This window comes from Miniopterus natalensis, chromosome X (assembly GCF_054644295.1).
Source record: "Miniopterus natalensis isolate mMinNat1 chromosome X, mMinNat1.hap1, whole genome shotgun sequence".
Lineage (NCBI taxonomy): Eukaryota > Metazoa > Chordata > Mammalia > Chiroptera > Miniopteridae > Miniopterus > Miniopterus natalensis.
Window position 1 is genome coordinate 71,338,858 of NC_142103.1, and position 22,885 is coordinate 71,361,742.

General features: G+C 36.2%; 1 protein-coding gene across 1 annotated transcript in view; it reads left to right on the forward strand.

The window, feature by feature from the left end:
- Positions 1 to 22,885, forward strand: part of WNK3 (WNK lysine deficient protein kinase 3) — a 139,065-nt gene that overhangs the window by 62,836 nt on the left and 53,344 nt on the right. Inside the window, exon 11 of the mRNA XM_016215182.2 lies at positions 21,121 to 21,185. Within this exon, the coding sequence (XP_016070668.2) occupies positions 21,121 to 21,185 (65 nt within the window). The remainder of the gene's footprint in view (positions 1 to 21,120; positions 21,186 to 22,885) is intronic.

The following is a 22,885-nucleotide window of genomic DNA, read 5'->3' on the forward strand; positions in this document are numbered from 1 at the left end:
GAGTCCTTCTTGTTATATTTATACTGTTTTGAGTATATTGTGCTGTATAGTTTACTTAGTGCTTGCTCTAGGTGTAGCTTATCACACTCTACTGGTATGGACCTTTTACACTTCAAGTTAAGTATTGAAACCTTACTTCCATTTAAATCCCTTTACTCTTCCCACTTGTTAAATATAATTGTCTCAAGTATTTCTTCTACATATGTTATAAATTTTGCCTTAACCTTGAAATATTATTTAAGAAACTTACAAGGAAAATAGTCTACTACATTTAACCTTACTTTTACCCATTGCATTGTTCTGTGTGTTTTTTCCTTTCTGTAGTTCCAAGCCTCCTCCTATTATTTTCTTTCTTTTTGGAAAACCTTCAGTCATTCTTTAAGGGTTAATTTGATGGCAACAAATTCTTCTAGTTTTCTTGAGTCTGAGATATCTTTTCTCCTTCATTTCCGAATATATATTTTGCTGGATGTAGAATTCATGGTTAAACGGTTTTTTCTAAACTTGAAAAATGTTTTGTCACTTCTTTCTGTCCTCTATGTTTTTAGGTAAGAAATTTGCTGTCATTCAAATAGGTGTTCTTCTGTCGGGGATGTGTCGTTACTTCCTATTTGCTGTTAAAATTTGGTTTTCAGAAGTTTAATTATGATGTATCTTGGCATGGATTTCTTTGGATTTATCCTGTTTGACGTTTGCTCAGCTTTATGAATCTGTTTTATGTCTTTAGCCACATTTGGGAAATTTTCAGCCATTATTCCTTTGAGTATTTTTTTCTGCTCCACATTCTTTCTTGTCTCCTTCCAAGGCTTTAATTATATGAATTTTCAATCTTTTTGTATTCCCAATTTTAAGAGGCCCTGTTCATTTTCTTTGAGTATCTTTCTGTTCAAACTGAGTGAAAAAATATTAATCTGTCTTCAAGTTCACTGATTCTATTTTCTGTCATTCCCAGTCTACTATTTAGGCCACCCAGTTAGTTTTTCATTTAGGTTATTATATTTTCAGTTCAATCATTCCTATTTTTTTATAAGTTCAGTTTTTCCTGAGGTTTTTTTATTTTTCATTTGTTTCCAGATAAATTATAATTACTCACTGAGTCTCTTTTGCTGTTAGTTGCTGTATTAGTCTTGTCAGATAATTCCAACATCTGAATCATCTTGCTATTCGTGTGAGTTTATTTTCTTTCCTCATTTGAGTTGTGATTTTTCTTGTTCTTGGTATGACAAGTGCTTTATTATTGTATACTGGACATTTTGGAAACAATGATTAGAGACTTTTGATCATATTTAAATCTATTTTAGCAGACACTTGCCTTGTTAAGTTTAGCCTGTACATTCTATCCTTAATTTGTAGGCTGTAGTTCTAATGCTGATTTAGTTTTCTGAGCTCTTGTAATGCTATTCGGGTCTGCTCTGTTTTCTGGCTTTGGCTGAGCATTTGCTGGATCCTATTGGTGCTACCTGCAGGAGTAGAGGTGCTCCTCTGGGTTTTCAAGTGTTAGGTATGGGGAGTGGGGATTCCTGGACCCATAGGATGGAGAGCATTTCTCCTGGCCTGTTTTCTGGCCACCCAATGCTGCTACCTTTCATACTTGATTTCTACTGGTGCCACTGGGGTATGGAAGTACTTACCTGCCACTAACTACTACTGGGTAGAAGGTCAGCAGTTGTGGGGTCTGCACGGCTCTTTACCACTGGGTAGAGAGAGGTCTGGGGCATAATGCTCTGAGTTGCCTTCTGCTGAAGTGTCACAAGATGCCTGGCTTGGACTGTCCTCTGCTGTGTGGTGGAGCACCAGGAGTTTTCTGGATCTGGAAGGCTCTATACTACCAGACTCCTTCCTCTTTTTCTTCAGTCTTGTAAGAATATGGGTTTTAGTTTCTCTAGGGCTTGCCCTCAGGGAAAAAGCCTAAAAATGGCAAATTCATTCATCCACTGTTTTTCCTTTCTTTCAAGTGGTGCCTTCCTACCAGTTTCTACCTGCTTTTGGTTGTTCTCTTATGCCTCCAGGCAGTTGTTGTTTTTATATTTGTCCAGGGCTTTTTGTTATCTACAAGGGACTGGTCTGATGGAATCCTTCCAGAAGTAGAACCTCTCTTTCCTAATTTTTGTGGTTGCAAAATGTTTTCTCTGACTTAATTGAGGTAACCAATATATGCCCATTGGTAAACCCTGAAGAGTTAATGACAAAGGAATGGAGTGAATTTCTGATGTTTGGATGTTCTGTGTTTTTTTAAATCTTTAAAAATTGATATTTTTTCCATTGCTTTTCAGAGAGAGTTGAAAGGAGAGAGAGAGAGAGAGAACCATCGATGTGAGAGAGACACATCAATTGGTTGCCTTCCGCATGCACCCTTACCAGGGCTGGGGATTGAGCCTACAACTAAGGTGCATGCCCTTGGCCAGAATCAAACCCAGGACTCTTCAGTCCGCAGGCTGACGCTCTAACCACTGACCCCAACCAGGTAGTGTGTGTTTGGGGGTTTTTATTTTGTTGTGGTTTTTTTTTACTGCTTAGACAAAGGGAGAGGGCTCTTCAGCTTGGTCAAATGGCAAGCTGTGCTTATATTTTTATCTTGTGTCCCCAATAAAACTGAAAATTCTTTGCAGCAAGATCTGTGCCTGATTTATCTGTATTCTTAGCACCTAGCACAGTGTTTGGCACAAATAGTTGCTTGTTAACATGTTTGTTGAATAAAATAATAAAAAGAATGGCTGTAGATATTGCTATCAGCCTGCTGTCAATGAGAGAATAATCCTTTGTTTATGTTTATCATTCTCATTGCCTAATGAGGACTTCTAAATTGATAATGAACTTGTATTCGACCTAAGATCTGTTCTTATTTCTCTGGTTTATTTCGCCCTGTAGCAAATGGACTAGGGCATATAAGAAACTAAGCAAATCATGAGTTTAGATGTGTCAATCGTGGTTTTGATTGTTTTGTCCAGTAATATGGAAAATCACTTATTTTGATTTTTATCTGTCGCTGAGGTCAGCATTTTTACCTCCTGTTCGGGATGTGTTAGTATTAGTGCATTAGTACTTTTTGTGGTTGAGATTGATTCCTTTTCAGTTGACATTGTGGTCTAATCAAACATTTGTTTAGATGGTTTTATTTTAAGCCTCTGGAGAGAATTACTAAACCTCAGCATTTTTCTATGCAGTTTTATCCCCACTCAGTACAATGTTTGACTATCACTTTGATTCTCTACCACAATATTTGCATTATTAAAAAAAAATCTTTTTCTAATTACTTTAATTATATAGGTAATATGCCAATATATACTCCTGGTAAAAATTTAAAACAATGCAGAGAAGTCTCATTTGACCCCTCCCCTCTGGATGTTCTTGTCCCTTCTGTTATCAGTTTGATGTGTGTCCTTCTAGATTTTTTTTCAGTGTAGTTACATACGTAGACATTGTATGCTTAGACCATATAGTATTGTTTTCTGGTTTGGTGTTTGTCTTTACGCACAAAGAAGAGATCCTACTGTATATGTCACTTTGTATTTTTTTTTCTCACTTATGTGTCCTGGAAACATGTCTCTGTTATTACATAGAAACATACTTGATTTTATGTAATTGCCTTACAGTTTTCATTTGTAAGACCACACTGCAGTTTATTTAGCTATTCCCCTACTGATGGACATTTTGGCTGTTTCCAATTTTTCACGATTTAAACTAATGTTACAATAGTAGATCATGCTAGACGAGACACTGGGGAAAATTACTGGACCATAAGTTCTACACATTTTTTATTTTAATACATATTACCAAATTGCTTTCCCAATTTAAATTTTCATTAGCCAGTAGTATACTCTTACTGCCAATATTTGATAATTCAGATGTTTTTTGATAGGCTGGTGAGTGAAAAAATAATACATTATTTTAGTTTGCATTTCCTAAGTACTAGAGATGATGAGAATGTGTCATATGTTTATTTTTAACATTTTATTTTGAAATGATTTTAGGCTCAGAGAGGTTGCCAGAATACTACAGAGAGTTCCTGTGTACCCTTCTCTCAGCTTTCCCCACTAATACAATAATCAAAACTAGGAATTTGACAGTGGTACAATACTATTAACTAAACAACAAACCTTAATTTGGCTTTCACCAATTTCCACATGCATTCACTTATTTTGTATGTCTGTGGTTCTATGAATTTATTTCATGTATAGGATACAGAACAGTTCCATCACCCCCCAAAAACTCCTTTGAGCTATCCATTTATAGTCACACACTACCTCCCCACCTCTAACCCCTGGTAATCACTGATCTGTTCCATTACGATAATTGTGTCCTTTCAAGAATGTTATATAAATGGAATCATACAATATGTAATCTCTTGAGAATGACTTAAGATCCGTTCAAGTTGTTATGTGTATCAGTAGTTGCCTACCATTTTTAATTTTATTTTTATTGTTGATACCGTTACAGATGTTTCCATTTTCCCCACCTTTGCCCACCTCCACTCAGCCCCCACTCTAGTAGTTGTTTACTTTTAATTGTTGAATAATATTTTGTTGTGTGGCTGTGCTGAAGTTTTATTTCTTCATGTTTATTGAATATTCGTTTTTATTCTTTGCAAATGCCATTCATATTCTTTGTCCATTTGTCTATTGAGGTCTTCCTCTTTTTCTCTTTGATTTCTTTATACATTCCGATACTGATCCTCAGCTAAGTGCAGTATATGGCAATTACTTTCTCCCAGTGTGTCTCTAATTTGCTTAGATTGTTCTTTTTTTTTTTTTTTTTTTCTTTTGGATTTCGCATCTTGCTTAGGAAGGCTCATGAACATAAAATATTCTTCTGTAGTTCTTCTGATACTTTAAAATATTTTGTCTTTGTTTAGCTCCATATTCCATTTGGGTTTTGTTTTTTGTGGGCTGTGTGACGTAGAGATCTAGCTGTGTATTTTCAGAGTTAATAGACATTTCTCGCAGCATATTTATTAAACAGTCTATCATTTTCACACTGATCTACAATGCCATCTCTATCATATCTGAAGTTACTACACATTCTTGGGTCATTTCTCAGCTATTTGTTTTGTTCCTTTGATGTTTATCTATTCTTATTCCAATACTCCAGTGTTTTAATTACTTTATCTTTATTTATAAGAAGTTTAAAATTTTTTGCTTTGATTTCCTCTTAAATAAGACATTTTTAAATGATTACTAATTTTGAATTGGATAGATTTTTATTGTTAATTTATATATTATGCCATTATATTCAGACAATGCTTTCTACTTTTTGGAATTTTTGTGATCTGTTTGCTAAAGATTTATATTTTTCTATTCTGGGAGGAGCATTCCAAGTTCTCTGCGTATTTATTACATCATGCTTTTTAATTATAATGTTCTAATTCTTGATATCCTTACTTTTTTGTCCAATTGTTCTTTCACTTTCTGAGAAAAATGTGTTGATTTTTCTATAATGCAGATTTCTGTATTTCTTATTGTAGGTCCTTAATACCTGAATTACAAAAGTTTCTGGATACTAAAAGAATTTTCCTATATTTGTTGCCAAATTCATTTGGCTGCAAACTTGACCTAAACTGATGAAACTATTGATAGTTTCTTTTCTTTTTAAAGGCAGGTGTATTTTTTTTATATTACGTATTACATAATTGGTATGAGTAAAAACTCCCTGTAGAACATGATTGAATATTGCTAAAATATTTCACTAGTTAACCTGTATTCTTTTTTTGTTTTAATATATCTTTATTGATTTCAGAGAGAGGAAGGGAGAGGGAGAGAGAGAGATAGGAACATCAATGATGAGAGAGAGTCATCGATCTGCCACCTCCTGCATGCCCCCGACTGGGGATCTGGGGATCGAGCCCGCAACCCGGGCATGTGTCCCGACCAGGAATCGAACCGCAACCTCCCGGATCCTAGGCCGATGCTCAACCGCTGAGTCACACCTGGCCAGGTATCCTGCATTCTTTTTTAAAAATTTATCTTTATTGTTGAAAGTATTACAGATGTCTTTTTTTCCCCATTGACCCCTTCCACCCTGCACCCGCACCCCACCAGTCCTTCACTTAACCTGCATTCTTGACTTAAAATATTTATAATAAAATCTTTATGACATGTACAGGGATATCAAGAATAATACAAGGACCATGCATATACCTATCATCCACCTTAAGAAATAAAAAAATTATCAGTGTATCTGCAGTCCCCCGGATACCTTTATGTTTTTTATGCAAGATTTATAAGCCTATGAACCAGGAGCTCACAGTTAGATTCTCAGTCAGGACACATGCCCACCTAGGCTCGATCCCCAGTAGAGGATGTGTAGGAGGCAGCCAATCAATGGCTTTCTCATCATTGATGTTTCTATCTCTCCCTCTCCTTTCTTCTCTCTGAAATCGATAAAAACATATATTTTTTAAGACGTTCATGTAAATTGTATCCTAGTATATACATTCTTCTGCAGTTTTTTTTTAAAAAAAAATCAACATTGTTTATGAGATTCCTCCATGTTTTTGTATGTAGCTCTAGTTCATTCATTTTTCCTTTCTCCCATTGATGCACAATTGAGTTCTTTTCATTAATTTGCTTAGTCCTACATTCCTGGCCCAATCCTTTGGGATAGACTATGTATTATTAATTTTATGGTTGCTAAATCTTCTCCCATGCTTAGTCATTTTTGTGTTTTTTGCTTAATATTTAAAATGAAGGTCTAATTGGTCAACATTGGTAGCTGATTTGGCCTTTCTTAATTAAAGTATATAAGCTTTGTGACTTTTCCTGCAGTAGTAATGAGATCTTTTGTACTTAGCAGTACTGTATGAGATGTTTAAGGGGGGTGTTCAGAAGTCTCTCAGATTCTTCATTTTTAACTGCTCTTCAAAGATTTCTTCTAGATATATCAATGGTCTTTTTAATAGCAAAAGGGAAAAAAGTTCTGGTTCAAGATACAATCCAGGATAGCTGATTGTATTTTATTGTTATGCTTCCTTAATAGTTTTTTCTAATCTGGAACAATTTTTTTGGCCTTTCATTGTCTTTCATGACTTTGATGTTTTTTTATGAGTAGAGGCCAGTTATTTTGTAGATTATTATTCAAAATGGGTTGGTCTGATGTTTCCACATGATTAGATTGAGGTTATGCATTTGTATCTTCCATCATTTTTGTTTTTAATCTTTATTGATTTCAGAGAGAGGAAAGGAGAGGGAGAGAGAGAGATAGAAACATCAGTGAGAGAGTCATGGATCGGCTGCAGCCCGCAACCCGGGCATGTGCCCTGACCGGGAATCGAACCCTGATTGCCTGGATCCTAGGTCGGCGCTCAACCGCTGAGCCACGCCCGGCTGAGGTTATGCATTTGTAGCAGGAATACTATAAAAGCGATGTTGGGTTCTTTTCAGTGCTTCATATCAGCTGGTACATGATGTCCATTGTCTTATTAGTGGTGATATTAATTTTGATTACTGGGTTACGGTTATATCTACAAGGTTTTTCCACTGAAAAGTTATTATTTTTCACTTTTTAATTAAGTAATTTGTGGAGTTACTTTGAGACTATTTTTATCATTAAACTTTTACCCATAGTTTTGGCAGCCATTGAAGATTCTTGCCCATAACAATTTGGTGATTGCCAAATGGTGATTTTCAAATTCTATATTTATAATTTGGAATAGAGCTTTCCATTCTTCCCCATTAATTAATTAATTAAGATTATAGATTTTTTTTTTATTCTATGCGTATCATTAGTATCAATATTTATTTTGATGCGCCAACTCTCTCAGATTTTGGCTAGTGGGATCTTCTTCAGGCCGGTTCCTTTGTCCTTTTGACACGTCCACATCATTCTTTGAACTAATCTTTTCGCAACTAGATGTTCCAGGCATATCCTATTCCTCCCTGCCCCAGCTTTATAATCAGTCACATCTCAACAAGCGCTGGTTGAGAAGGTTTGTTTTAATAGAGATACGATCTCATATTTATAAGAGGAATGATTTAGGAGTAAGTGAAAAAATGGTGAGATAGGAGGAAGGAGAATTACTCGAGTGATGTCCTTGACAAGGTGAGCGGAGCTAAAGTTTAGTTTCTATATAGATGGGTTGGCCTTAGCGTAGGAGTCCAGACAGGTTTTTTCCATAATACAGGCAAAGGCACAGAGTATGGGCGCCAATGCTATTAGGTGAGCAGATGTGGTAGTGGAAGCTTATGGAAATTCTCTTCTTTGCTGTTTTTTATTTTCTCATTGAAATAGATGCAAAGGCAGTCATCTGAGCATGAGTTTGGAGGAGGAAGTGGGTATTAAAAATTTGAGGAAGGAGGTGAAGTTCTAAAGTAGTTTTCTAGGAGAATGGTAGAATGTATGGTAGTAAGATTGCAAGGCAGCATTAAGTACCTACTTGAAGTTCATTGTTCTAAAGACCTAATCTCTTTGTTGAGTTTGGTGCTTATCTTTTTCTAAGCTTTAGTTCTTCCATAGATTATGTTTCCCTGTGGATGTGATCTATTGGTTTCCGTTCCTTTGGAGGTTCTCCTCATTTATGGTTTGTGGATGGCACGCCTTTGAGTTTTACTGTAGTATTAGAGTGGATATATGTTACTTGTTAGCGTATTCATTCAGTCTCAGAATTTTTTATCTGCTTGAATAATGCGGATTAACATTATAAGAGAAAGGTGACTAAGTGATTTTTGTTGTTGCTATTGTTTAGCATTGACAACGAAGAGAAGGGATTTCTTTCAGGTTTTTGTTGATATATTTTTAAAAGTAGTGACAGGATTGTCCAGATTTCAGACTTTGAATGCATCAGGAGTCAATAAAATGTTATCATGTATTGTTTTCACAGATAAATGTACATATTAGTATATCTGAGTTGTGTATTTGTAAGATCACTGAAAATTGTGGTTCTTATTAGCAATTTCTATTTTACTACTGTTTCATAGCTGATCTCAGTGGAATAATATTCACCTCCACTTTCTTAATTAGTGAAGTACTTAATATCTTTACACTTCAGACTTGGTGATTTAAATTCTAACCATAGTATGTTTAAGACCCAGAAAGGTAGTTACTGAAGATACTAGTGCCTTTGAGATGCTCACTTTATCTCTGGTTACGTTTCTGTTTTGCTGTTCTTAAGACAGTCCAGAAATTATATGAAGAATGGACTTGGTTGATGTGTATAATGCTGATATCGGTTGGCCAAAGAATCTCCAAGTTCAGTTTGTTGAGAAACATCTGTGGGCTTACTGTGTGTGAATATGATTAAAACAATCAAGTTTATTCTGATAAAGACAGTTTTAATATATCATGTGACCATTTTTCTGAGGCATTCTAAAGGAGTAAATCTAATAGTTAGGGAGTTGACAGAGGACCAAGCAACACCACCTCAATTCTTCTTCACTGTAACTTCCTCTATAAATTAGTTAATTCCATTAAATGAAAATCTTTGTGTAAGAATTGAGAATTAAAGTTATGTCTGGTTTCTCTAGAGACGGTGATCCTGGCTTCCAGGGTATTAGACCATTTATGTAAAAATACTATTTAGTGGTTTTATGTGAAATTACTTTACTCTAATTGAAGGGAAATTGGTCTAAGTAGTGGGTGTGTTCTTTGAACATTGTCAACAAAATGTTCCCAAAAGGTACATGCTGCTTAGTACAGCTTCATAATGTCCAAGGACATTAGTCATTTGGATTGATTTACTGGGACATTATTCAACCTTCTCCCTTTTGAATGTAAATTAGTTAAAGCATTGAGGATGTTGGAGGAATGGGAACCTTTCCGGCTGATCTTCTCCAGGAAGGAACCAACCTGTAAAAAGCAGCACAATTGAAATCTTCAATTTGGAAGATTGGTGGGGTGAGATAAGAGACTGATTATCTGTGGATTAGGATTATATAAGGTATTTAAGGAAAAGGCAAACTATTGTTTTGGGGGGATAGCATGAAAGGCATTTTTTATTTTATCATACTACACATGTTATATTCTCAGTTTTATGTGTATAGTCAATTTTGTTTAACATGAAACCAATGCCTTTTATTTTTATTTATTTATTTGTTTGTTTGTTTATTTAATTGTTCAAAATATTACAGATGTCCCTTTTTCTCCCCATTGACCCCTTCCACTCTGTCCCACCCTCCTCCCCAGTCCCTCATTACACCATTATCTGTGTCCTTGGGTTATGCATATATGCATATAAATTCTTTGGTTAATCTCTCTCCCCCCACCCCCTTACTTCCCTCTGAAATTTGTCAGTCTGATCCCTGCTTCCATGTCATTGAATCTATTTTGTTCATCAGTTTATTAAGTTCTTTAGAATCCGCATGTAAGCGAGATCATGTCCTGTTTGTCTTTCTCAGCTTGGCTTATTCCACTTAGCATATTCTCCAGGTCCATCCATACTGTACCAAATGGTACAAGATCCTCCTTTATTACAGCTGCGTAGTATTCCATGGTGTAAATGTGCCACAGCTTTTTTATCCACTCATCTATTGATGGGCACTTGGGTTGTTTCCAGATCTTAGCTATTGTGAATTGCGCTGCTATAAACATAGGGGTGCATATACAGTCAATTTTGAAACACAGTTTTAACAATTTGGACTTAATACTGATTGCTGGTATTAGTATACAGAACCAGTTTTTGTACTACCACTTTCCTATCCTTGATTCTTAAATTTTGCTAAGTGCCTCTATAGTTTGGAAAATGGGTTTATGTAATTTTTCAAGGTTACTTTGGTGTGCTATATTTTATTCTTTGGGTATCGGAAACTTACCTTTCGTTTACATTCACAAATGAAATATAATTTGGCTGGGTAGAAAAAAATATCAGTTTGCAAACTTTTTTTTTCCTTCTACAAGATATTTTGTTCTGTCCTGGCCAGGTAGCTCATTTGGTTAGAGAGTTGTCCCAATACGCTGAGGTTGTTGGTTTGATCCCCGCTCAGGGCACATATAAGAATCAACCAATGAATGCATAAATAAGTGGAACAACAGTTGATCTCTCCCCCCCCCTTTATCTCCTCCTTCCTCTCTCTCTCAAATCAATCAATAAATTTTTTAAATTATATTAAAAAAATATTTTGTTCTTTTGGCTTCTAGTTAATGCTACAGAAGAGAGGCCTAAAGCCGGTCAGATTTTTGGTTCCTTTCTCCTCCTAAGTGTTTATAGGTGGTATTCATTATCCTTGTAAGTGAAAAATTTGGTTTATATCTTTTATATGTCTTGTTATGGATATTTTATTTCCTCTTATAAAAATAGCTTTTAAAATTAACTTTACTTCTTATAAATACTTTTTTTAAATACAGAAAAGTAGAAAGTTAAAATTATGTTATCCCACCTCTCAGAAACAAAACTTTTAATGTTTTCCAGATATTTTTCTATGCATACATGTAAACAAATACTTTTTTAGTATTTATTTCCTCACAATTGGATCATACCAGCTTTTTTGTTGTTGTTGTTAACCCTCACTTGAGGATATTTTTTCCATTGCTTTTCAGAGAGAGTAGAAAGGGAGGGAGAGAGAGAGAAGGAGGGAGAGGGAAGGGGAGAGAGAGGGAAACATTGATGAGAGAGAGGGAAACATCAATGTGAGAAAGCCACATTGACTGGTTACCTCCTGCACCCCACCCCAACTGGGGGTGGGGAGCAAACCCGCAACCGAGGTACCTGCCCTTGACAGGGAATTAAACCCCAGACCCTTCAGTGCGCAGGCTGACATTCTAACCACTGTTCCACACCGGCCAGGGCCATACCAGCGTTTTTTATTTATTTATTTATTTATTTATTTATTTATTTATTTATTTATTTATTTATTTATTTATTTAAAATATATCTCTACTGATTTCAGAGAGAGGGAGGGGAAGTGAGAGACAGATAGAAACATCAATGATGAGAGAGTCGTCATTGATTGGCTACCTCCTGCACGCCCCCTGCTGGGCATCAAGCCCGCAGGCAACTCAGGCATGTGCCTTGATCAGGAATCAAACCATGATCTCCTGGATCCTAGGTCAATGCTCAACCACTGTGCCATGCCCACCTGGGCCCATACCAACTTTTTAAAGAATTTCTTTTTTATTGGTAATTTGGCTTTACTTGTGGGGAATCTACTTCCCAGAATGCCAAATGGATCAGTTAATTCCCTCTTTTTCATCTCCAATATGCATTCTCACTCCTGTCATTAAAAAAACCCCACAATGTTAGTTGCTCTCTCTAAATAACTGTAGAAAGCTTGGAGGGCTGCCCTGGCTGGTGTGGCTCAGTTCCTTAGGCATCATACTGTGCACCAAAAGGTTGCTGGTTGGATTCCAGTCAGGGCACATGCTGGGATTGCAGGCTCAATCTCCAATAGGGGGCATGCAGGAGGCAGCTGATGAATGTTTCTCCCTCTCCTCCTTTTCCCCCTCTCTAAAAATCAAGAAAGGGCTAAGACAAGAGAAGTGTGCGATCAATTTGCGGTTCCATACAGACCCTTGATAACTCAACTGAGGGCAGATATTAGGGACAGAGTGTGAAGTTAAGTCTCCTTTTAGTTAGGTTCCCTTTCATGAGGTGATCACTAGGGAGACCCTAAAGTGAAGCCCAGGTAATTTCTTCCTGAATCCACTTCTACCTGCCTTATAGGTAATGAAACTTCTCTCTAGTTGCTATCCCTCTTGTCTGTCAGTATTTGTGGTGCTCGTGTGTTTTCATCTTTTCTTTTTCTGCCTGTTTAATAGCTCGGGTGTCATTATGTGAGTCTATCCAAGGAACTGCTGTGGATCAGTTATTTCTTAGGGTAAATTTCATTATTCAGAATCTAAGGTTGACTAAGAATTGGGCTTAAATAAGCAATGACTTTATAGATGAAGGGTTCCTTATAAATATAAAAATATGGAAGTGGGCATCATGCACAGTGATAATTTATTGTAATTAAAAAAGCAATATTTTCACTATATGTATATACACACACGTGTGCATACCTATGTATATACAGTATGCATGTAGTTTTAAGCCAGTTTGTATCTTTAGTTAGACCCGAGTCTGAAATCTAGCTCTTTGAAAGGTATTGATTTATTTTAGCTTTGGCTCTTTTAATTTAAAAAATGAAGTGTTAAAATGCCTATCTTGCATTTGCAACTTTGAAGTGCATAAAAACTAATATGGATTGATGGATATACATAATAGTGCAAATATAGTAAAATTTTGTAGACTTTGGGTGGTAGACACATGAGTTTTCACTGAAAATTATTCAACTTTTCTGTGAGAAAAAGTGCCTATCTTGCAAGTTTATTAGGATTAGATGAGATATATGTGAAAATACCTGGAACATAATAAGTGCTCAATAAATAGTGGTTGTTAAACAGCACTTTATGAAAGAGACATGTTTTGTGATGTTGATAATACAGTAAAGCAGTTTGTGAAATGTTTAAAAATACTTTTCAGTTTGACTGCCTCCTTCACTCCAGGGTAACTGAATAAGAGAAACTAAAAAAACATCCCATGTACCATTGCAACTAACAAAATAAGATACCTAGGAATAAACTTAACCAAAGATGTAAAAGACCTATATTCGGAAAACTATAGGATACTGAAAAAAGAAATAAAGGAAGATATAAACAAGTGGAAGAATATACCATGCTCATGGATTGGAAGAATTAATATCATTAAAATGTCCATACTGTGCAAAGCAATTTATAGATTCCATGCAATTCCTATTAAAATACCAACGGCATATTTCACAGAGCTAGAACAGATATTCCAAAAATTTATATGGAACCCAAAAAGACCCCAAATAGCCACAGCCATCTTGAGAAAGAAGAACAGAATGGGAGGAATCACTTTACCAGATATCAGACTGTACTACAAAGCCATTGTAATCAAAACAGCCTGGTATTGGTACAACAACAGACATATAGATCAATGGAACAGAACAGAGACCCCAGAAATAGACCCATGCAATTATGGCCAGTTAATATTTGACAAAGGAGGAAAGGGCATGCAATGGAGAAAAGACAGCCCCTTCAATAAATGGTGTTGGGAAAATTGGACAGCTACATGCAAAAAAATGAAACTAGACCACCAACTTACACCATACACAAAAATAAACTCAAAATGGATAAAGGACTTAAATGTAACTCACAAAACCATAAAAATCCTGGAAGAAAACATAGGCAGTAAAGTTACAGACATCTCATGTAGTGGAATTTTCACTAATACATCTCCTGGGGCAAGAGAAACAAAAGGAAAAAATAAACAAATGGGACTACATCAAACTAAAAAGCTTCTGCACAGCCAAAGAAATCAGCCTCAAAATACAAAGGAACCCTGTGGTATGGAAGAGCATATTTGTGAAGGATGTATCTGATAAGGGGCTAATTTCCAATGTATACAAAGAACTCATACAACTCAACAAGAGGAAGACAAGCAATCCAATTAGAAATGGGCAAAGGACCTGAATAGACACTTCTCCAAAGAGGACATACAGATGGCCAAGAGACATGAAAAAATGCTCAACGTTGCTAATCATCAGAGATGCAGATTAAAACCTCAGTGGGGTAACAGATGACACCATTTCAAAAAGGCTAACATCTACAAATCAACAAATGACATGTGCTGGCGAGGGTGTGGAGAAAGGGGAACCCTGGTACACTGCTGGAGGGAATGCAGACTGGTGCAGCCACTATGGAAAACAGTATGGAGGTTCCTCAAAAAGTTAAAAGTGGAGCTGCTTCTTGACCCAGTGATCCCACTTCTAGGAATATATCCTAAGAATCCTGAAACACAGCCAAAGAAATCAGCCTCAAAGAATATATGCACCCCTATGTTCATAGCAGCACAATTTACAATAGCTAAGATCTGGAAACAGCCCAAGTGCCCATCAGTAGATGAGTGGATAAAAAAGCTGTAGGACATTTACACCATGGAATATTATGCAGCTGTAAAGAGGAAGGATCTCATACCTTTTGGGACAGTGTGGATGGATCTCGAGAATATTATGCTAAGTGAAATAAGCCAGGCAGAGAAAGAAAGACATCACATGATCTCACTTATATGTGGACTCTAAAGAGCTTAATAAGCTGATGGACAGAATAGATTCAGTGACATGGAAGCAGGGATCAGACTGACGAGTCTTGGAGGGAAGGATGGGGTGGGTGGGTGGAGGGGACTTTTAAGCATATATGCATGATGCGTGACACAGGGACACAGATAGTGGTGTGATGGGGGACTGGGGAGGAGGTGGAAGGGATCAATGGGGAGAAAGAGGAACATCTGTAATATTTTGAACAATAAAAAAAAAAAGAATGGATTGTTGTGCATGAGCTTGGATTTTCTTTTTCTTTTTCCCCTCCATTTCATCCCTCCTCTCCTACCCTCAAGATTATAAAGTACATCCAGAATGGAGAACCACTGATGGGAGGAGAGCAAATAATGGTAAAGGAGAAAGAAGGCTTAGGAACTAATAGAAACTAACAAACAGAAAAACCACTATGATGTGTACAAGGGGTTTCTGTGCTTCAGTACTCCGGATTCGTTTATTCATTCATTTTCTTTTATTGACCCAGTTTTTGCCGCTATCACTTATAGCCTCAGCTTCCTCATTGGCAAAATGAAGATAATACCTACTTCTTAGAGTTGTTGTAAGAGTTGAATTTAGTTAAATAATGTATATAAAGTGCTTAGCACTTAATAAACACTCAAAAATAGTGGTTGTTTTGTTGCTATAATAAAAATTAAAACAATAATAAAAATGAGAACATTATAATAGTGAAAGATATTATTGAGCAGCCATTTCTGCTTTAGTTATTGTTTAGGCACTGGGCATATTGTGATAAATCTTACAGACATGGTCTCTTCCCTCCAAGAGCTCACAGTATCATGGGTGAGAAAGATCTAGAAACACGTTTAAGAGAGAACTTTAAGTGCCATGATAGAGAGGAGAGAATGGTGGTCCATGGAATCCAGGCCTAGTTTTGCTTCTCATTTTGGCCTTGTCCTCAGTCTGCAGGTGTCCAGAGGTACTTTAATTTTATTGAACTTTGCTAGCAAGTTATCAGGGTCTCAGGTTTCCAGACATCGAGGTCTCATTAGGGAAAGGGATTGGTGCCTGTCTTTCATTCGGATTTGAAGGAGGGGTGTGGGGGAGAGATGAACACAACATGCCATTTCCTACCTTCTACTTCCTCCTTCAACCTAGTCAACCCATACTGTGGTTTTTTAAAAATTTGGATAAATTTGATTAGCTTCTAGTTAGAGATTAGGTAGTTAATTCTTCAATATAATCATTGTTTAAACATTGAAAGCAAGTACTTTGGTGAAGAGATTTTTTTTGTACATGCAAAATTCAACAAATTATATTCAACATAACAAATGTTTTGTATTACAGAATTTAAAAAGAATTATGGTGGGTCTTTGCAAGATAGAGCAGTAACATGGTGTCCTGAAGAATATACCTGGAAGAAAGCCTATGTATTAAGTAAAGAGAAACAAAACAGATGTTGTGACAACAATCTGGATTTATATTTATAATTACTTGTAATTGTTAACAGGATTATTAATGCTGCTTGTGTTAGACCTCAGAATCACGGCTAATGGTTTGGTTCATCTGCTTTTTTATATGATAATTTCAAATCAAGTTCTGTCATAATATTTCTAAGAGTTTCAAAACTAACATTTACAAATAGATGCGGGACCATTTTTAGAGATGTCTTTCAATTTTAGTGAAATGTTTCATTATTACTTTTGTCTAAAACTATTATAATGTCACGCATTGAAATAATGGGGGCCTGCCCTGAGATGACCAGATTTGAGGGTTGATAAATCTGTAAAAAGTTGAATATATTTTTTTCCTATTAACAAAGAAAGATGAATATAGATAAGCTTGTTTAATACATTGGTGTTTATTCTTCCAGGCCATTTCATATACTTATACATACGTTTAATTTTATTGTAGTCATACTGTGAGTCTTCTTTTATAATCTTTTTTCACTCATAACATCTTATATGTTTTAACACATTAAAAAATTTTTTAAAATATGATTTTTTTGATTTCAGAGAGAGGGAGAGAGAGAGAAACATCAGTGATCAGAGAAAGGGCCTCCTGCACGCCCTCTACTGGGAATCGAGCCCACAACCCGGGCATGTGCCCTGACCAGGAATCTAACTGCGACTTCCTGGTTCATAGGTCCGCGTTCAACCACTGAGCCACGCCAGCCGGTCTGTTTTAACACATTTTAAAAATCTGTATAGTATCTTTTAGTATGGTTGTACCCTTATTTATTTAATGGAGCAGGTAAAGGAAACAAGTGTCTAATTTTTTTGCTATTTGCTACACTATTTCATGTTGTGAGAAACATTCTTGTAGCTAAATCTTTGTATACACTCTTAATTATTTCCTTGGGATAAATCTCTAGAAACGGAATTGCTAGACATTTTTAAGACTTGTTAAAGTACCCTTCAGAAAGGTCTTACCAGTTTACAATCTCACCAATGGCTTATGAAGGTACCTATTTTCCTATACATTAAGTATTTGCTATTCTTTGAAAGCTTTAAATTATAAAATGTATGTAGTATCATTATAAAAAGTAGGAAAGTGGGAAAATATCACCTAGAATGTTATTTCCTTCACATGGCAGTGGTTATATTTGTTATAGTATTCCAGGTTTTTGTCATATGCATAAGTGGTTGTAGTTATATATAATTTTGTTTTCTGAATTTTTAAATGTTTTTATTGATTTCAGAGAGAGGACGGGACAGGGATAGAGAGATAGAAACATCAGTGAGAGAGAGACATTGATCAGTTGCCTCCTATATGCCCCCTTCTGGGGATCGAGCCAGCAAACCAGGCATGTGCCCTGACTGGAAGTCAAACCTGCGACCTTCTGGCACATGGGATGATGCCCAACCAACTGAGCTACACTGGCCGGGCTGTTTTCTGATTTTTTTCATTCATTGTTAAGTAATTTTTTTCTGCCATTACTTAGACTTCATGATTAGTTTTCAATGGTCACACAATAATGCAGTGAGTGATCATAATTACCTAACTCTTCCCCTGTTCCTGGATAACTAACTTGCTATCAGTTTTTTTTTCTTTTTCATTTCTTTCAGTTTTATTTTGTACTGGTTTCAGGTGTACAGCTTAGTGGTTAGACAGTCATATACTTTACAAAGTGATCCCCTCAGTATTTTTAGTACCCAACTGGCACCATACATAGTTACCACAATTTTATTGACTATATTCCCTATGCTGTGCTTTTACATCCCCATGACTGTTTTCTAACTACCAGTGTGTACTTCTTAATCACTGCACCTCTTACACCCATTTCCCCAACCTCCCTCCTTTGGCAACCACTAGTCTGCTCTCTGTATGAATCTGTTTCAATATTGTTTGTTCACTTATTTTGTCCTTTTGATTGCACATATAAGTGAAATCATATGGTATTTGTCTTTCTCTGACTGACTTACTTCACTGAACATAATACCCTCTGGGTCCATCTATGCTGCTACAAATGGTAATATTTCTTTTTTATGGCTGAGTAATATTTATTGTATATGATATCACAATCAAATACATAGTTTCCATTTCCTATGAAACAAACTTTATACTATGTACTTTTTTCTTCCTTTATTTCTTTTGGATTGATGTCTAGGATCAGTAATACTGGCTCACATACATTTTTATGGCATAGCCTTTTTTCTTATGTCACCGTTTTCTTATTTCCTTCTATCTTCAAGCATTTATTGGAAGCCTAAAATGTGTTAGGCACTGTATTAAGAGGCACTGAGAATACAAAGATAAATCATATAGAGTCCCTGGACTCAGACGTTAAACATATATAATAAAGAGGGACATGATAAAAGACATGTACTGGATGACATCTACCATCTATTGGTTGATGTGTCCATCCATGCGTCCGTCCATCCATCCATCAATCCATCTACTATTCATTCATGTATTATTTCCCCTCTGAAACATGGGAGAGCTAGTTCTAAACATGATGCCCTTTTACCCCTAAATATTTCCCTAGAAGCGCAAGAACATTTTCTTAACCACAATACAATGACCAATCCAGGTAATTTAACATGAATATAATACCATTATTTAATCTGTTGTTCACATTAAAATTTCACTAATTGTCCCAATATTATCCTTAATGGCAATTTCTCCACCTTCCACCCCCCCGCTTGATCCAAGATCTAATTGAAGAGCACACATTGCCTTTACTTGGGTTGTCTCTTTTGTCTCCTTTAACCTGGCACAGTTTCTCAACCCTTTGTCTTTCATAGCTTTGGTACTTTTGAAGACTAAAGGTTAGTTATTGCATAGAATGTTTTTCAAGTTCAGATTTAAATCATGCATTTAAATGTCAGGAATAACCTGTAAGTGTTGTTGTGTTCTTTGCACATCGTATCATATTAGGAGGCATGTGATGTCAATTTGTCCCAATATCACTGAGGTTAAATTTGATTATGGTGTTGCCTGCCAAGTTCTTCTACTGTAAAGTGGCCGTTTTTTTTTGCTTTTGTAATTAATAAGCAATCTGTGGGGAGATATTTTGAAACTTTATAAATATCCTGTTCCTCATCCAACTTTCACCCACCAGTTTTATCATCCATTGATAATTTTCTAACTTCATCATTCCTTATATTTATTACTTGGCTTTGTACTATAAGAGCTTTCCTTTGTTTTTTTCAGTATGACCTCATGGGTTCTTATTTTATTGAATGGGTTATATTCTGCTACTCTCATCATTTACTCTGAAGCCCAAATTGTGGGCAGTGGGAACCCCTTCAGGCTGGTTCTTGTCTGCTTTTCATATGTTCCCACTGTTCTTTGAGCGGTTCTTTACTTTTTGGTATAGCAAGATGATCCAGGTTCATCTTGTACTTTCCTTGCCCAAGAGCTGGAATCAGCCATTTCTCCAAGGAACCTTCGTCCCTTTTAGTTTAGAAACCAAGATATGAGCTAAGGCATATGTTCTTTTAGAGTCTTCAAGGTGATTTTGTTGGTGTCTGGAACCCGCTATAATAGAGGCTTATTTATTTATTTATTTATTTAATCCTCACCCAAGGATATTTTTTCCATTGCTCTTCAGAGAGAGAGAGACACATTGATGTGAGAGACACATCGACTGGTTGCCTCTCGCACGAGCCCCAACCAGGGCCAGGGATCAAGCCTGCAACCAAGGCACATGCCTTTCGCCAGAATTGAATCCAGGGCCCTTCAGTCCACAGGCTGACACTTTAACCACAGAGCCAAACTGTCCTGGGCTAATAGAGACTTTTTTTTAATATAAGAGTTCTATCCAGATATTTGCTAAATGGACAGGACTAGGAAAAGTTGAAATAGTCCAGGGAGATGAAGGAACATAAATAGAATCACAGTTCATGGAAAAGTCCAATTTATTCATAGGAGCTACAGTTCAGTGTGGCTTCAGGCAGAGAAGAGGCTAGAGAATGAGACTGGAACTAGTTCACTGAATACTTTATTTGCCATCCAAAATAACTTCACCTCATAGAAGATGAGAAGCCATCATAGGGGGCTTAAATGGGACAGGGAAGTAATCATTTTTGGTAGATTTGCATTTTAAGGTAACTGCTATTACCAGTGGCAATGCATAGGATGGATTATATAAATGTTTAAAATAGTTTTTCAGCAGAATTGGCATTTGCCTTCTTAGAGGGCTTATACTTTCTTCACAGAAATCAGTATTGCAGCTCCCTGATACTAACGCCTCAAAGGTATAGTTGGCAATAGTTTTGTGAAAGAGAGAGCAAGAAAGAGTGAGACCACATAATATGTTAAAGCTTGGGTCATTGATTTATCTGTTTGTGTAATGGCAGTAACTCTTTCTTTTAGGAGTAGTTTTACAATGAGGACTGGAAGCTGAATGTCAGTGTTCTCTGTTGAAAAATAACACAAACAAAGCTTATAAAACAATGCTCTCTTAACAAAAAATCTTGATGAATGAGTGTTATTCCATTTTATTTTTCGTTATCTTTGGTAGTAAAAGCAATAATAAGATTGATGTAGACATTCAATAGTGTATTCTGCCTGGTTTGCCAGTTAACCAAAATATGAAATGTATCATGTATGTTTTCTGAAATAATAGTAAATTTCATCTTTAGCCTGAAGTTTTCTGTTATCATAACAAGTTTTATTTCTGTGCTATTTACAGCCTATATCCCAACCAGTTGGAGTTGAACAACAAGCAAATCTTCTGAAACAGGATTTAGTTCGAAGGTGAGTATCTTCAAATTTAATACCATGGATACAATAAGGGGATGTTGAAGTATTTGCATTCATTAGGGGCTAACTGTATCATGATTAGAGAAGATTTTGTGTTCTTGTATTTATGTGTATATTCAATAAAAATTGTAGGTATTATTTTTACTTTTTATTTTAATAAAGATCATATGGATTATAAAATTATTGACCATTTTCTTGTTCTCATAGCATTCTATTTCTATGAAAAGCTTAGAAGAATTATATATAATTGTGTTATTATTTGGTAGTTGTAAACTAATGTTTTTCTGTGTCATTCAGATTAATTCCTATTCTGTTTTCAAGTTCACTGATTCTTTCCTTTGTCCTATTCATTCTGCTATTATGCCCATTCAATGAAATGTTTTTCTATGACTACTTATACTTCTATAATTTCCATTTGGTTCTTTTTTAATATCTTCTATTGTTGATGAGATTTTTTTTATGTGCTTTAAGAGTATCTGTAATTGCTTATTGAATCATTTTGATGATGGCTGCTTTAAAATCCTTCTCAGTTAATTCCAGTATCTGATAGAGCCTGGTTTGACATCTGTTGATTGTCTTTCCACATTCAAATTGTGATTTTCCTGGTTTTTGGTATAACAAGAAATTTTCATTTGTCTCCTGGACCTTTTGGATATTATGTTAGGAGACTCTAGATCCTATTTAAATATTGTAGTTTATCAGGTAGTTACCCTGTTCTAATGACCATTTAGTTTTCGGAGTCCTTATAGTGTGATCCTGGTCCCCTTGAATCACCTGACACTCCTAGGCCCCACCTCTGGACAGAAGGATTGGAGAGCCCTTCTCTAGGCCCACTGCCCCAGGCCAGTTCTCTAAGTCACATGCTGCTGATGGAGTTCCCACCAGTATCACCAGGGGAGGAAAGGGCTTTACCTGAACCACTTTCTGCTGCTGGGTTGGGGGGTCCAGAGACGACTGGACTTGGGCTGCCTTTGCCTTTGGGCTCTGAGTTGAGAGGCACTAAACCTGGACTTCCTTCTGTCACTGGGTAGGTAATTGGGAGACACTAATCTGCTATCTTTTTCCTTAAATCCAGGGGAGTCACTTCAGTGCCCTCCTGTGATTGTATTATATCCAGACTTTTTAGTTGTACTTTGAGGGGAGGAAACAGGGAGAGTTGAGTTTCTGTCATCTTGTCCCAAACCCTAAACTAGTTTTTTTTTAAATTTATCTTTGTTGTTGAAAGTATTACAAATGTCCCCTTTTATCCCCCATTCAACTCCTCCACCCTGCACCCGCCCCTTGCCAGGCCTTCACCTCACTATTGTCTGTGTCCATGGGTTATGCATATGTGCATATAAGTTCTTTGGATAATCTCTTCCCACCCCCCACACTCCCTAAACTAGTTTTTTAAAGTAGCTCTGCCATGTGAATGATATAGCCTCACTGACTAGAATTTTATCCCTTTTATCCACTGAAGGTGTTGTTACTGCTATTTCTCTGTGTATTAAAAAACTAAGAGCAGTATTAATGCATGTTCTACCACCACTTGTATTTATGCAAAATGCTTTTTCTGTGTAGACATAAAAACATTTTTGGAATTATTTTTATCTCTTCTTACTTATAATCTTTATGCAGGTACTTTATGAGTAGTTTTTAGGAGGACTTTACCTAAAAATTAATTTAAAATATATCTGTTTGGTGCTTACAGTTCT